The 17,879-nt window shown below is 39.4% G+C and overlaps 1 protein-coding gene across 1 annotated transcript in view; it reads left to right on the forward strand.

The window, feature by feature from the left end:
- Positions 1-17,494, forward strand: part of LOC126259789 (trypsin-1-like) — a 128,171-nt gene extending 110,677 nt beyond the window's left edge. The window contains exons 5-8 of the mRNA XM_049956797.1: positions 2,300-2,508; positions 15,568-15,770; positions 17,118-17,172; positions 17,308-17,494. Coding sequence (XP_049812754.1) covers positions 2,300-2,508; positions 15,568-15,770; positions 17,118-17,172; positions 17,308-17,426 — 586 coding nt within the window. The 3' untranslated portion in view covers positions 17,427-17,494. The remainder of the gene's footprint in view (positions 1-2,299; positions 2,509-15,567; positions 15,771-17,117; positions 17,173-17,307) is intronic.
- Positions 17,495-17,879: the final 385 nt, after the last annotated feature.

The following is a 17,879-nucleotide window of genomic DNA, read 5'->3' on the forward strand; positions in this document are numbered from 1 at the left end:
GACCACAAAGTACAATGAGTGCTGCCACTTGTTGACAAAACAATGAAAACTCATTTGTGGTTGCTTTGTTGGCTACTTATCGTTCCCAGTCAGTAGCTAAATGCGTTCAACCACAAACCTATAAAAGATTAACTCTATACAATAATTCTTTTATGTATTCCGCTATCTGATAGAGTAAGGAAGCAATACTCGTAAGAAGGGGACAACCCCTTGCAACCATTTTCCTGTGCAGTACTTATTGTGCTTCTTTGTCCTAGTGCGTATCAGTATGACATGGTTCAGATCGGCCACGTCAGGTTTATACTGATCGCAACGTCCAGAAACTAGAATTTTTAATTTTTATTCCGTGTAAATGTGTGGAGTAACACCCGTGTCCCAGCCTCCTATAAATGTAGATGTTACATGACGTTTACTTAGCTTCACACGATAGAGGAGAGATGTCCGGTTGTATGACTACTAGGTGTCTGTTCTTACATTGTTGAGTTACATGCCTTTCACGGTCCAGTCGTGGTGAACAACTTTCTTATTGCAGGTTTGAAATCAGTGTGAGGGAACAATGTTGGACGGAATTTTCCATAATGCTCCTCTTTGCTACTAATTTAATTACTCTGAACTTCATAATGTCCTTTTCTCTGTAGCAACTGCACGTCTATGTCATTTCTACTTGCTTCTATGAAGGTTTCCATATACAATAGTGGTTTTTACATGTCTGGTAAATTTCCGTGAAAGAATGGAAAATTTTTGTTTCGCCTTCGTGGTTGATAAGCTTAATTATTCCAAGGATAATACAATGAATTTCAACAATGTACAGCGTACAGTTCATCTTAGACAGACGTCTGAATTGGTCAGTGTGTCGACTGCGATTGAAAATGTAGAAAACCGAGTTTCGCGCTGTTACTAAACATTTTCATTTTGAAGTGTTGGACTGCCACACAAATCGAAACAGCATTGGACGAAGTTCACACGGTCAGATGAAGACCATTTACTTTTGTATTAATGAATTTATTCATGGTCAGACAAGCACCGAAAACGAAGCAAGCTCTGAACGTCAAACTGAGGTTACCACAAAGGAAACCACTGACAAAATCCATGATAATGTAATGCAAGACCGCCGAATAAAAATTCGTGAGATTGCTGAGACTGTAAGAATCTCAGCTGAGCGATTGCATAATTTCCTGCACGGAGAATTGGCTATGAAAAAGCTGTGTGAGGTGGGTGCCGCGAGTGCTCACATTCGACCAAAAGAGCATCCGACACAACATTTCAACACAATGTCTGGCGATGTTTAATCGCAGTCCGCAATACTTTTGGCGCCGATTTCTGACTGTTGACGAAACCTGGGTCCATCATTACACAGCAGAGTGAAAACGGCAGTCAAAACTATATACAAACGCTGTTGAAAGTGTACCAAAGGAGGCAAAGACCATTTTGTCAGCTGGTAAGGTGATAGGCACTGTGTTTTGGAGCTCTTAACGAATAATCCTGGCATATTACTTGGAAAAAGGCAGAACCATAACTGGATCCTAGTATGCTTCGTTGTCGGATTGACTGAAACTTGTGTTGCCTAAAAAAAGGCGAAGGCTGACAGGCAAAAAGTGCTCTTTACCTTGGATAATGCATCATGCATCATCCCAGACATCAGTGGTGGAAGAGCAAGAATTGAGCTTTGAATTTCTTCCTCATCCACCCTATTCACCAGACAGCACAAGTGACTTCTTCCTGTTCCCTAACTTGAAATTTTGGTTTGCTGAGTATAATTTTTTTCCGAAGAGGAAGTGGTAGGTGCAGTCAACGAGTAATTTGCAGAGTTTGACAGAAGCTACTTTTCCGATGGGATGAAAAAGGTGGGGAATTCCTGGACCAAGAGTATATCCCTCAAAGAAGATTAAGTCGAGAAGTTAGGAGAGTTGTTTTACGAAACAAACATTTTTCTTCAATTTTTACCAGACTTCTCAAACCACTCTCGTATATTCAAAATATGTTAGTCTGCTTGTCAAATTTTGGATTTGTAATTTCTATATAACACTTTGGGAGTCCGTAAGTATCAACATAAGTTTAAATGTCTATATTTCATTATAAATGGTCTCCATTATGGCTAACATCTCCGTTGTACGGAGAGAAATTTCAGGTGGAAGTCCAATTATTTGACATGTGTTATTACAGAGGCTAGAGCCGTGCTTGTACACAAGTATTGTAAGTGCATTTCCATAGATACAGAAATGAGAAATAGAACTGATCTCAAATACACCACCAGTGCGGAGACTGTGTATAATATTTCTCCTGCAATCATTGTTGGAAGTTTCGACCACCGACGCATCCGCGTGCGGCTGTTGGAGCATGACAGGGACAAGCCGTCGGAGACGGAGGTCATCGAGCGTCGCGTCATGAGGGTCCGCCTGCACCGGCGCTACGACTCGAGCAACTACAACAATGACATCGCGCTCATCCGGCTCAGCGAACCCGTCAAGATAGAGGGAGACCTGAGGACCGTCTGCATGCCCACCAAAGGTGAGTTACCGGGAAGAGGCGTTTGTTGCGAGAATCACTACTGGTATTTTCAGAATGATAAATTTCTGACGTTTTTCTTCCTGTTGGCTTCAGAACTCTGCCTCTGGGTCGTTATCAACGTACAGTTAAGGTTATGAATTAACATCTTAGAAAAACAAGGTGAAAATCGTAAAATTTATGAACAGACGATTGAAAAAAAAAACTGTCCATTACATTATCATAGTTTTGACAGTATGTCTTGTCTTCGTCTACAGAGGATCACCTAAGCTGACAGTCACTTCCAGTGAAAATCTGTTTTATTTAAATAAAACGTAGAAACGGATGATGCAAGAATAGACCTAAATCATTACTCGTACAGGAAGTTTTTCTGCTTCAACTCTTGAGCGAAATGGACTGATAAGATGTGTTATATGATACAGTCGTGCCCTTTGTCACAAGTGATGATATGATATTGTGTGAATCTCGGGAAAAAATCTCATTTTCTGCTAGCTAGACGGTATGGTACATATTTGTATCTTCGACAATACATTTTTTCACTCTAGTTCCTCGTCCAGAGAGTACTTAAGCCAGATAAATCTGTAACTCATTAGTAAATGGGAATAGATAGAATAAACAAGTTCCTTCTTTACTAAATCATCTGTAACAGTAATGATTTTACCAGCATGGGGGATGTGCTAGTGGGTTACTATAGTTAATTACTATCTTCGTCCCACGATGTTATCGATGGTTAAACAGTTATTTGTGAATAAATGTTACTGTCGATACTCACTAACTATGCGTACAAGCCAAGTCGAAAGTTACCTCTTGGAACTGTGTATTATATACATCATAAAATCATATAGCTCATACCGTTGTTCACATCCAGCTCTCTCTCTGTGCATCACCTCCTCCCCTTTCTCACTGTAATCTGATCCTCATATATATTACAAAGATATATTGCCTATGTCCATCCGAATGTTCATTAGAGTATCGTATAAAAATTTGAAGTAATCAGTCAATAATTTTTCGAAATATATGGTATCAATGTTTCCACTTTATATATTACATATACATCTACGTATGCATGTGCGTGATTGCTCTGCTATTCACAATAAGTGCCTGGCAGAGGGTTCAATGAACCACCTCCAAGCTGACTCTCTACCGTTCCACTCTCGAATGACACGCGGGAAAAACGAGCACTTAAATTTTTCTGTGCGAGCCCTGATTTCTCTTTTTTTATCGTGATGATCATTTCTCCTTATCTAGGTGGGTGCAAACTGAATGTTTTCGCAATCGGAGGAGAAAACTTGTGATTGAAATTTCATGAGAAGATCCCGTCGCAACGAAAAACGCCTTTGTTTTAATGATTGCCACTCCAATTCACGTATCATGTCTGTGACACTATCTCCCTTATTTCGCGATAATACAGAACGAGCTACCCTTCTTTGTATTTTTTCGATGTCATCCGTCAGTCCCACCTGATGCGGATCCCACACTGCACAGCAGTAGTCCAAAATAGGGCGAACAAGCGTGGTGTAAGCAGTCTCTTTAGTTGTTGCACCTTCTAAGTGTTCTGCCAATGAATCGCAGTTTTGGTTTGCTCTACCCACAATATTATCTATGTGATTGTTTCAATTTAGGTTATTTGTAATTGTAATCCCTAAGAATTTAATTGAATTTACAATCTTCAGATTTGTGTGACTTATCGCATAATCGAAATTTAGCTGATTCCTTTTAGTACTCATGTGAATAACTTCACACTTTTGCTTATTCAGTGTCAATTGCCTCTTTTCGCACCATACAGATATCTTATCCAAATCATTTTGCAAGTCGTTTTGATCGTCTGATGACTTTACAAAACGATAAATGACAGCATCATCTGCAAGCAATCTAAGACGGCTACTCGGATTGTCTCCTATGTCGTTAATATAGATCAGGAACAATATAGGGCCTGTAACACTTCCTTGGGGAACGCCGGATATTACTTTTGTTTTACTCGATGACTTTCCGTCTATTACTACGAACTGTGACCTTTCTGATAGCAAATCAGGAATCCAGTCGCACAACTGAGGCGATACTCCGTTGGCACGCAGTTTGGTTAGAAGACGCTTGTGAGGAACGGTGTCGAAAGCCTTCTGGAAATCTAAAAAAATGGAATCAATTTGACACCCCCTGTCGATAGCACTTATTACTTCATGAGTATAAAGAGCTAGTTGTGTTTCACGAGAACTATATTTTCTGAAACCGTGCTTTGTGTCAATAAATCGTTTTCTTCGAGGTACTACGTGTACCGGTATATAGTATATACATTAAAATATAAATCCTATGTGTTAATTCAGGGTATAACCTACCTCCATTCAAAATTTAATCCGAATCCATTCAGTTGTGTCAGCGTGAAGGAGTAAAGGTATGTCCAGACGATGTCTCTTTTCTCTGGCGCAATCGGAGATGCACGTGAACAAAAGCGCACGCACAAAAAGTTAGTGGAAAAAACACAAATACAGATGCACATTCTCGTGTCCACATGTTGCCTCTTTGCTGCAGTTATCTGCTATGGAACTGTTTATTAGCTCGGCAGTTTGCGCTGCGTTTATTATGAAAAAAGAAAAAGGCTACAGAAAAAGAAGACACAAAGGCGACTATCGGTAAAAAGAAATACCTAAACAACACAGATGTTTTAATGTGAGACGTGCAAAATGACGACGATATTTTGTTTGAAAATTTGGCAAGAATTTCTCAGTAAGATTTTGATTCTTTGGTAATGAAAGCGAAACACGTTTCTCTAGGAAAGATACTGTTATGCGAAATACAATTTCTCTACAGATGCGGCGTGCAATAACACTCCTTTATCTGCAACTTGTGATCCATTATACTAGTTTGAGCTATTTGTTTTCCGTATCAAAATAAAGCATTTCAGTTATTATTCCTGAAATTGCGAAGCTCTAATGGGGTATTTTTAGTGATCATGTAAAGGTTAGTTAACTTTCATTTTTTTTTTATTTTATAAAGATATTACCTACACAGTAAACACACAAATTACAGAGTTTAGCTGAACAGACGAGATGAATGAGACTGCTGTTGAAGATTCGAGGGTTTGCCACTTGGTTTCTGAACTGCGCAATGGTGCTGAGACTCAATCTGTCTTGCTGCAAATTTTTCTGCATCGAAGCAATGCAAAGGAGGTCCATTTATTGAAATGAAAATAGATCTGAATGTGTCGCAATTTGTAAATGATTTCTCTGATCAGTCAGCGCTAGAATCATGGCACTAAATCCGCATTCGCATTCAACTGTAGATATAGATATAATTTCGGTTGCTTTCACAAGTTCTTTCACAGAAGCGGGCATATGTTGTGGATTTTCTTTATAGATTCGAAAATCTTGACCTAGTGACACACATGTACTTTCACTTAATTTAAAATTCACCTTCTTACATAAGCGAGGAATTGACATGTCACCGTAAAACGTACACGTTCATAATCGTATGAAGGCCATGTTTCTGAATTTAATGCGGCTGCATCTGAAAATAAATACTAGTCTACAGATCAGTCTTGTATATTCTCCACCAAAGACTGAAAAATGTTCTTCCGAAATGTCTGAAATTTGTTACATTCGGTACCAGATGGTTCTTTAATTATCATTCCTTCGAAGGTGCGCTTCTCCTCTAACTCTTATACCATCATCCTCATTTGCGGGGAGTCATTTGTTTTCAGTGTTTCAAGAGTATTTATGGCCACGTCCATTTCTTGTTTCACTTTAAGGACTGAGGAATTTCTGTTTTGCATGTAGAATGATAATACTTGCAGAACTTCTTGGGCCTCATAAAGTACGACTAATTTCATTATAAGGAACCACTTCGTGAGATGTTTTATAACAACCCTTCAAATTTAGATCTCTCGTGAGTTGATCGGGAACCATCATCACTCAGTTTTTCAAAAAGTTTGACAAGAGAAACATGACTTTCAAGAAGAAATCGAACGGCATTACACGAGGAAACAACCAACGCACATGAAAAACACAGTTCAGTTTTAATAGCTGCGAGGACGGTTCTTGTGAAACATCCTGTAGTCGTCTCTGATTTTTGGGACTGCGAGAAGCCACAGTATACAAGGAACCTAAAAAACCCTGTATGTGGCATACCACTGCTACATCATTCATAACATCGTGGACAACTATTTCCATTTTGTGGTTCATACAGTGCACGATAGTTAAACCCTTACGTACGTAAATGATTACCCTGTGGAACTGCTACTGCTTCGTGAGGTACTAGCATTGTTGATGCACCATCTACTGCGATACCTACAACATGGTTTTTAGTACATCGTATTTAGGCTCATACTTTTCAAGAGCTGCTAACAGTGCTCTGAAAATGCATTCTTCTGTCCAACATTCCAATTCAACGATATCGAAAAAATAATTACAAGCAAATCCCTCAAAGGACAAACGTACATTTATTATTAAACAGGTTTTATTATAAATGGTTGCACTTCCATTCATAAGTTTATACCCGATTCTATAAGGAGGTGAGCAAGATATTTATTTGTCCTTTTGCTCTCCTACAAACATAATGTTTCGTCATGCGTGGTCAGAGTGTAGCATATTATCGGCTGATAAACCATTTCACTTTTGCACTTCGATTACTGTGGATATGATTTGAATGGTAATTTCTGTTTAGCAACTACATAGCTGAACAACGAATTGTCGCTTTTTATTGATGTTGCTTTCCCAAAAACTTTTAAATTTCACTCGCGGATTTTTCTAAACTTCGCTTTTGTTTGTTACGTATGATTTCTAAGCATCTAATGTGTTATTTGCGCGTTTCATGATCACCGTTTTTTTTTGTTTTTTTTTTCTTTCAACACTAGCTAAAAATGCGTTATCGGTTATCGATACGCACCTTTCCACCTAAGTTCACGAACTTTTCAACACACTGCGTATATTACCAAGTTTTGGTCATTTACAGACAGCCACAATTTTGAAAACGTGAGAATGCAACATAATTTCCTATAATTTCAAGCCTGCTTTTACTTCCATTCGTACCTTGAGACTTCTCACAGGTTTCAGTCACCGAAGATTCACTCTCTCTCTCTCTCTCTCTCTCTCTCTTTATTAACACCATTATTACAGGCTTTTTTTTTTTTTTTTTAGAGAGATTCACAGTCTATTTTAATTCTTTTAGCACCACTGTCAGTATCCTGGCTGTCAACGATTGCACACGTATCTGCCAACGCACTGCTCTTAAGGAACTACGAAATTTTGCTTTGTTAGAAAACCAGCTAAAATTTCGTAGTTCTTACAGGCCTGCACGTACTTAGCTCACTAACAATCTTACCAAAGCGGGAACGAGTGGAGATCGCCGCAACTTTTGCGGACGCGAGTGAACAACCGAACAACACAAATTAATTTCGCATACGCGATACTGGAAAAGCTACGTTAAGCTCGACCCACGTGGTCTGCGGCTAGCAAAGTCAGGGCTGTCGAATCCCGCCCGCCAGGTACCTTTGCTTGGTTTTCAACCGCTGCTCACGCAAGTGTGCTACGGCTGCCACCACTACCTGCTTCGCAAGCTGGGAAGTAAGGGACGGTGGAGCTCAGATAATAGCGACAATAACAGCATGAGATCGACGGGTCAGTTTGAAATGCTTAAACAGACAACGCTTTTTCCACAATTAGTTAGCAAATACGTTAATAATAACAGTTTATTGATACTTTCTGCGTACGTATCTACAAATTTAAATTAAATGTTAAGTTTTATATATCAAGTGATCGGGAAATAAACATCCCTGTCCGGCATGGGCAACTTAAAATCATAGGGTGAATGATTCGATACAGATAGAACCCCCACTCCCCTTCCCCCTCCACCAGTCGGTCACTAGTAAAAACTCATACCGGTATTGCGATTGAAACTGAGCCAAAGAACAGTATTAATTCCAAGCAATTTTTAATTAAAGTTCTGATTTATCTGTAATGTCGAAAACATAATAGTTTCTACTTCTAGTATTTCAATTTTCATTAGTCCTTATTAACAGTTTGTGGGGTTCTATGAGTAACACTGACTTATATGTACTAAGTAATTCCAAAATCTAAAGGTAATATGCTTGTCTTGAACAATCTATCAATATTTCAAGTATTTTTTTTACCTTCCACTGCAGTGATGGAGCTGGTACATATTTCTATCGCCTACAAAAAGGACAAATTTTGAGTCTTGTGACGATGCAAGTGGAAGAACATTCACATAAACATAAAGAGTAAAACTTAACCACTGCAATCAGACTTCACACTAATCTCCATCTACATCCATATTCTGCAAACCACTGTGAAGTGCATGGCAGAGGGTACTTCCCACTGCACCAGTTATTTGGCCTTCTTCCCATTTCACTCAAGTATGGAGTGTGGGAAGAATGCCTGTTTAAATGCCTCTGCACCTCTGTAATTCATTTAATCCTGTTCTTATGATCGTTACTGGAGTAGTACTTAGGAGGTTGTATATTCTTAGAGTCATTATTTAAAGCCAATTCCTGAAACTTTGTATGTAGGCTTGCTCGAGATAGTTTCTATCTATCCTCAAATGTTTGCCAGTTCAGCCAGCTGGAGTGGCCAAGCGGTTCTAGGTGCTACAGTCTGGAACCGAGCGACCGCTCCGGTCGCAGGTTCGAATCCTGCCTCGGGCATTGATGTGTGTGATGTCCTTAGGTTAGTTAGGTTTAATTAGTTCTAAGTTCTAGGCGACTGATGACCTCAGAAGTTAAGTCGCATAGTGCTCAGAACCATTTGAACCATTATTTTTGCCAGTTCAGTTTCTTCAGGATCTCTAATACTCTCCTATGGATCAAACAAAATGGTGACTATTCATGCTGCCCCTCTCTGTATATGTTCAATATTCTATGTTAGTCCTATTTGGTATGAATCACACACACTTGGACAATATTCTAGGATAGATCACATGAGTGATTTTTAAGCGATGCCCTTTGTAGATTGATTGCATTCCCTAGTATTCTGCCAATAAACTGAAGTCTGCTACTGCTTTACCTACGACTGACCCTACGTGATCATTCTATTTCATATCTTCACAATGTGTTAAATTCACACATTTTTGTGAGTTGACTGATTCCAACTATGATTCGTTGTCACTGTCAAATAGTTTTGTGGATTGATTGATTCCAACTGTGATTTGTTGTTACTGTAGTCATAGGATATTACATTTTTTTCATTGTCGAGTGCACAATTTTACATTTTCGAACATTAAAGAAAGAAAGTTTCCAGTCACTGCATCGCTTTGAAATCTCATTAAGGTCTAACAGAATAATTGTGCAGTTTTTCTCAGATAATACATCATGATAGATAACTGTATCATTCACAAAACAAGGATCCTAAGACAATTCCCTTGAGCACACCCAAAGTTACTTCTACATCTGTTGATTACTCTCCATCCAAGATAACATGCTGCACCCTCTTTACCAAAAAATCGTCAATTCAGCCATGAACTTTGCGTGCTACCCCTTTGACGATACTTTTGATAATAACTGCAGATATGGTACTGAGTCAAACACTTTTGGAAATCAAGAAATAGCACATCTCCTTGACTGCCTTGATCCATGACTTTCAGGATGTCATGTGAGAAAAGTATGAGTAGCGTTTCACATGATCAGTATTTTTGAAATCTGTGCTGACTGACATGAATGAGGTAATTCTGTTCAAGATACCTCATTACATTGGACCTCATAATATGTTCTTATATTCTGCAACTAATAGATGTCAAGGATGTTGAGTGGTAGTTTTGTCAATCACTTCTTCTGTTTCCCTTTTTGTAGATGGGTGTGACCTTTGTTTCCTTACAACAGCTGGAGATGGTCTTTCGTTTTAGATATCTATGGTATAGCTAATTCAGCCACAACATAAATACAATTCAGGATCCGATGGGATCCTATCGGGCCCTGGAGCTTTGTTGAGTTTTAGTGGGTTCAGCTGTTTCTCAACACTACTGACAGTAATATCTATATCACTCATCTTTGCAGTGGTGCAAGAATTAAACTGGGGCAATACTCCTGGATTCTCATTTGTAAAGGAAAATTTGAAAATGGTTCAGCATTTCTGTTTTTGCTTTCATCCGTGAGTGCCTGGATACTAACTTTGGTACCATTAACAGCCTTTATGTAGGACTGCGATTCCTTTCGGTTGTGTGAGATATCCTTCAATAATATTCTGCTACGGAAGTCATTGAAGACTTCATACATTGTCCTTTTGACAGCCAAGCTCTTTTCATTCAGTATCTCCCTATCTTTAGTCTGATAGATCATATAACATTGCATCTAGCTCTGATAATATGCTTAGTTTGATGGGAAGTGAATGAAAATGTTTCTCCAGGTATGGCATATCCAACTGAAGCTACCCATTAATGATTAGATCCCGCAGAGAATGCTGTGTTTCACTCACTGCTCCAATTAATCACAGAAATTTCCTTTGGGATTAAGATTGGGTGATTTTGTGGGCCACTCAAAGTGTAATATGGTGCCTGAGTGTGGTCAAACCAGGAACGTATGCGTAGAGCCCTGTGAACACAGCTATTGTCATCTAGGAAGACATGAATGTCCACAGCATACTCATGAAGAAGATGTGGAAGAAAGAGCAACACTTAGTCTCCAAGAATATGGAAACAAACAACCTATTTCATATCCATTGCAATCTGAATGAGTTGGCCCAAGTCATGGTCTGAAAAACAGCCCCAAACATCCAAGGAACCACCTACAGCCTGAAATACACCCCCCACATGCTGCATGTTAAACACTTCATTGCACTGCCAGAGCTTTGAACACCTTCCATCATTGCCAACTGTACACCTCCAGTCAACCACTGTCCTGCTTAACCTAATGAAAACATGCAGCTTTGGATGCCCTGTGAGCAATGACCTACTACAATAGACCTGACTCAGAATATCCATTGTGTGCAGTTGCCTTTGCAATATACACTTGAAAACTGGTTGAGATGGGCTTGTTTTCACTGGCGGCACAAATTCTTGTCAAGTCTGAAACCAGTTTTCAGTGAAAAGGCATGAACACTCATCATCAGAATCTTTGTGTGACTACTGTTTGTACAAAGTGTTACATGGCTGCAAATGAAACACTATTCTGGTCATACGTTGGACAGTCTGCATTGATACACCAAAAAAAGGCAACTTTCCTCATGGTGGAATAATAAACATTTCCAAACACAATAGCTCCTTTCTGCCATTCTGTTACATATCCACATCGAACCATCTTAGTGTGTTGATTCTGTGCAGCCATCTGGCTCATACATGCCACTTCACTGCCATGACTTTTGCCAGTGGTTTAAGGTAACCTGAGTGCTTTATACTGGTCTGCGGCCTCTGCAGTGCTCCAAGGCAACCAGTGTGCTCCTTTAAAGAAGTGGAAAATATTTTATTATAAAGAAATATATTAAAACAAGCAGAGGACACAAAATATAATCTAATGTTACAACATCTCTGATTGTTTTTAAAATATTCCCAAAGGAAATAGTTTCTGATTAATTGATTCTAGTTTATCATCTGTCAGGATAAATATAGCCTGTTCAGTTGAAAGTCCTTTCTGAAATCCAAGCAGTTTTGTACTGAGTGCACTATGTGTTTTTATCAAGCCTATTGTACATAGTTTTTCAATATATTTTTAGAATACTGATAACAATGAGATGAGTTGGTAGCTCTTCATTTATATTTTGTCTTCTTTTTTGTGGAGTGACTTGACTACATCTTTACATTAATGTGGGAAAGTAATCCTATGAAACAGTGTGCGATTTGCAGGGGGGGATGGGGGGGATTTCCCCCCCTCTGCATCAGACCATCCCCTCCTCTGGTTTTAGTTTATGCATCCCAACCTGGGATGTTTATTTCACACGCACTGGAGTAAAACTTTACATATAATTTAAATTTGTGGAGCCGAACACTGAAAGTTTTTAATAAGTCTTACTATTAATACCATTAATATTTTTCAGTTTTCTATCATCAGAATAAGTACAGCTTTTCACAAATGTGCCTCTACTTTTTGAATTCCCCTCGTATGCCTGTATATAGACGATTTTGTAAATAAGCTTTAGCTATAATGTACTTTTAAAGATATAACAAGGGATGGCCTTTCTGATAGTGCATACGCGTGAATAGTGAGTCTCGGCATTAACATCTATTTATAAATAGCTGTTTAACCATGCTTAACGCCATGGTCCAAGCTAGTAACATACATAATTCTACTAACCCCCTAAGACATCCCCCACACTGCTAAAAGCACAAAGCGCACCTTGCTATGAAATGATTAATTTCACAAGTAACTTGCTGCATTGTGAACTGAAAATTTCTTTATTTTATACTGTTTTCATCATGACCATGTGAATATTTATTTTTCAGGTATTCATAGTTGATAGCACTGAAAACTTTTTGAGGAGATTTAGAATGAAGTTTAATTTTATGAAACTAATTTTGGAATGGTTTTTGAGAAAACACTGCCATCAGCCATTCTTATTTCTTATATGTATATTAGCTCCAGCAAATTAAATAGGAAAAAGATTTGATGGAAGAATTCCAGAGAGGCAGGTTGCTATTTTTCATGTATAATTGTTTACATCCTCCATCTTTGTCAGAGGAAAAATTCGGTCTTGAAAATGATAACTTTTGATGTTTCATAGTTATCCTACTTTTTGGCCCCAGAAGATGGCTATATCTAAGGCAGCCATTAGTTTAGCTATATCTTTGTTTTCCATTTCTTGAAGCACAAAGATACAGCTGTACTAATGACTGCGTTGAAGTCTACACTTTTAGAGGAATTGATGCACCATTAAAAATTCTAAAAATCCACATTGTGAATACTAATATGTATTTGAATATTTAGCAAACTATGAAAGAAAAAAGAATTTCCATGGAAATAAAAGGACACACAGCCAGACAAGACTGACTAATCCAGATTAGTTCTTATGGCATGACAAATCTCAAAACTGACCAACTCATTTATACACTCCTGGAAATTGAAATAAGAACACCGTGAATTCATTGTCCCAGGAAGGGGAAACTTTATTGACACATTCCTGGGGTCAGATACATCACATGATCACACTGACAGAACCACAGGCACATAGACACAGGCAACAGAGCATGCACAATGTCGGCACAAGTACAGTGTATATCCACCTTTCGCAGCAATGCAGGCTGCTATTCTCCCATGGAGACGATCGTAGAGATGCTGGATGTAGTCCTGTGGAACGGCTTGCCATGCCATTTCCACCTGGCGCCTCAGTTGGACCAGCGTTCGTGCTGGAAGTACAGACCGCATGAGACGACGCTTCATCCAGTCCCAAACATGCTCAATGGGGGACAGATCCGGAGATCTTGCTGGCCAGGGTAGTTGACTTACACCTTCTAGAGCACGTTGGGTGGCACGGGATACATGCGGACGTGCATTGTCCTGTTGGAACAGCAAGTTCCCTTGCCGGTCTAGGAATGGTAGAACGATGGGTTCGATGACGGTTTGGATGTACCGTGCACTATTCAGTGTCCCCTCGACGATCACCAGTGGTGTACGGCCAGTGTAGGAGATCGCTCCCCACACCATGATGCCGGGTGTTGGCCCTGTGTGCCTCGGTCGTATGCAGTCCTGATTGTGGCGCTCACCTGCACGGCGCCAAACACGCATATGACCATCATTGGCACCAAGGCAGAAGTGACTCTCATCGCTGAAGACGACACGTCTCCATTCGTCCCTCCAGTCATGCCTGTCGCGACACCACTGGAGGCGGGCTGCACGATGTTGGGGCGTGAGTGGAAGACGGCCTAACGGTGTGCAGGACCGTAGCCCAGCTTCATGGAGACGGTTGCGAATGGTCCTCGCCGATACCCCAGGAGCAACAGTGTCCCTAATTTGCTGGGAAGTGGCGGTGCGGTCCCCTACGGCACTGCGTAGGATCCTACGGTCTTGGAGTGCATGCGTGCGTCACTGTGGTCCGGTCCCAGGTCGACGGGCACGTGCACCTTCCGCCGACCACTGGCGACAACATCGATGTACTGTGGAGACCTCACGACCCACGTGTTGAGCAATTTGGCGGTACGTCCACCCGGCCTCCCGCATGCCCACTATACGCCCTCGCTCAAAGTCCGTCAACTGCACATACGGTTCACGTCCACGCTGTCGCAGCATGCTACCAGTGTTAAAGACTGCGATGGAGCTCCGTATGCCACGGCAAACTGGCTGACACTGACGGCGGCGGTGCACAAATGCTGCGCAGCTAGCGCCATTCGACGGCCAACACCGCGGTTCCTGGTGTGTCCGCTGTGCCGTGCGTGTGATCATTGCTTGTACAGCCCTCTCGCAGTGTCCAGAGCAAGTATGGTGGGTCTAACACACCGGTGTCAATGTGTTCTTTTTTCCATTTCCAGGAGTGTATAACAAAATGGCAATTTTTGACACTTGCACCCCCTTCCCATACTGGAAGTTTCTGTAGACACCCATGGATCCATAACTTGCACTTGAAAAATTTCAGTGCACTTACAGTTTGTATATATTCTGTATAAAGCTAACTGATCTACCAATGATGATAGCGTTTAAAAAATTGAACCAGGACACTTTTTTAAAACATGTATTTTAATAGCCTCAGTTGTGAATTACAACAAATGTTCACTAGTTTTGAGGCTATCCAGTATACAATTGAGTGGTGTTACTAGTCTGGTATAGTGCTATTCCTTTAATTTTACAGCTTATGCCATTAGATCTTTAATAGATTTTTTTTCAGAACATGTGATTAATCAAGTCTAATTTTAAGAATTTTTAATTTTAAATATTTTAGTTTATGTTATCTACTCAAAATAGATGCTTTTTAATATTTACTTTTATACATCTTAAGATGATCATTAATTGAGTGAAACCAGTAATCATGTATGACTACTTGCAACTGAGATAGAGGAAATAAATACTTTAAGAAAATACAGTTGCAGGATGTCTCATGACAAAATGTTGTCTATTATCAAGGACACTTTCATCGATAGTGGTGTGTATGTTGTTGGAGGTACAATCAGTGGTACTCTGTGTAACCTGTGGTGTCTGTGCAGGCCACAGCTTCACTGGGGAGCAGGGTCTGGTAACAGGCTGGGGTGTAACAAAACCATTGGGCCAACCATCATCGCAGCTGCGTGAAGTGACAGTGCCCATCATGGCCAATTCAGAGTGCCGGAAGACTGCGTATGGCCAGCAGCGCATCACTGAAAACATGATGTGTGCTGGATACCCAGAGGGCAAGAAGGATTCCTGCCAGGTATGAGTCTGTCTCAGTTTGTTCTTAGCTCCAGAAATAATTAGGCAGAAGAAGGCAAAATCCCTGACCTGTGGATCTTCATAACTATAAAGCAAAATATCTACATGTTAATTATGTTCATCAAAATAATGTGTTGAGGAACGTATGTTGTGCAGCAAGGTAACTAAGTGCCACATATTATTTGCATTTTCCTAGTGTGTGTGTGTGTGTGTGTGTGTGTGTGTGTAATAGATCCTTCTATAATTTTTGATAAATAATGTGCATTTTTCTTATAATCATTTTTAGCATCATTTAAAGTTGTTGAACATGAATACAGTGACATACTCTCTCTCAGTACACTCACAAATATGAAAAAAGAGTAGTATAAAATGGAACTAAAAGTACAGAAGATGAATTACACTATTGTCATTCAGGATAGGCTTGCAGTATTAAGTCAAACAACACAATATACATTGTATGGATATATTGCTCACCACAGACTAGTTTGGTATAGTTGATACTTGCATCTGAATGACCAAACTAGGCTGATTATGAAAGGATCTTTACATATGTTATATGCATGTAATGGATCAGCACACAAAACAGTGGATCTCAGTGAATACTTAACTGAAGAAGTCAGCCTAATATTGATTTTTCGTGGGTTCCACATGGTTCATACTGTGACACTGTATCTGTTTACCACTATGCAAAACTTTAAATTAATGTGGGGGATTTAGAATGGATTATATTTTTTTGTGTGAAAGCTGCTCACCAAAAGGAAGACATACTGTGCATTGTGTGGATGTCAGCATACATTTTCTGCCTGTTTTCCTTGCCTTCAAGTAAGCTTTTGTTAGAAGTTACAGTATACGCAAAAAAACAAAAATGAGACTGGGTACCTGTTGTTCACATTACAGTATTTGGAGTTCAGTCTTAGTGGTAAACTTTCTACCAAATTCGTCTCAATTCAAGAGGTGTTATGAATAACTGCAAACTGGGCTATGAGTCCACACCCTAGCGAGCTAGCATTGCGTTACAGTTTTTCTCAGCACTTTCAATTGCTGAGCATATGATACATTAATGGGCCCATGGATTCACTCAAAACTGCATTGAGAAGTGGCATAGTGGAAAGTTTGTGAAATCTCATTATTTTAAAAGGATAATTTTATATTCAAACTCATGTTTAGCCAAATATAATAACCATGCTCATTTTTATTTCATTGCAGTTCATCATTCTACATTTTATTTCAAAATATTGCAGTGTTTATAGTAGATACAAAGACATTTTGCACTTCCCAAAAAAATAATATGCTACAAAAATCTTTCATCAATAATAGGAAACACTATAATTAGTGGTTGTGTTCACAGGGAGACAGTGGCGGTCCACTACATATCAAGAATGATACACTGCATCACCTCGTTGGTGAGTTGTTAGACTATTACTTTTCAATTACAATAAGCTGTTGCATACTGCTTCTGCTCTTGTAGCACCTCCAACCACAATTAACTGACCAAAATAGTATTAGCAGTTGCTGACATTGCTGCATCTCTGTTTCAGGAGTGGTGTCTTGGGGTGAAGGCTGTGCACAGCCAAATTATCCAGGAGTGTATACTCGGGTCAATAGATACATCACTTGGATTACCAGGAACACAGTGGACAGCTGTTTCTGCAGTTAATAAGAAAAAGCTGCTACAAGAATATTCAACATTATTACAAACAATTAATAACTGTATCATGCAAAATATGGTGCATCCAAATTGGAAAGACACATGCAACTTTATGGTTACGATTTATTTCCTTGTTATTTTCAACAAATGTTTTGCTTTCCATAGAAGATGATGGTGAAGAAATGAAATATCATAGTTACATGTTTCAGTTCGATGTATGTTACATAATAACATAACTGTTGGAGATATATATTCATACTATCCTTTATGTTAAAGTGAAATGTTAGGTTTGTAAAGTTCTGAATCACATTTCTGACAGTATGTACAATAGATAAAAAAGCCTCAGCTGATTCCTTCAATTAATTTAAAGTGAACTTGTGCTACCTGAATATTTAATTATAATCTCTTTGATGGGATGATTACCTTTTTTCTAGTCCATTTCATCACACTATAATCAATTTG

The sequence above is a fragment of the Schistocerca nitens genome, chromosome 5, assembly GCF_023898315.1.
Source record: "Schistocerca nitens isolate TAMUIC-IGC-003100 chromosome 5, iqSchNite1.1, whole genome shotgun sequence".
Lineage (NCBI taxonomy): Eukaryota > Metazoa > Arthropoda > Insecta > Orthoptera > Acrididae > Schistocerca > Schistocerca nitens.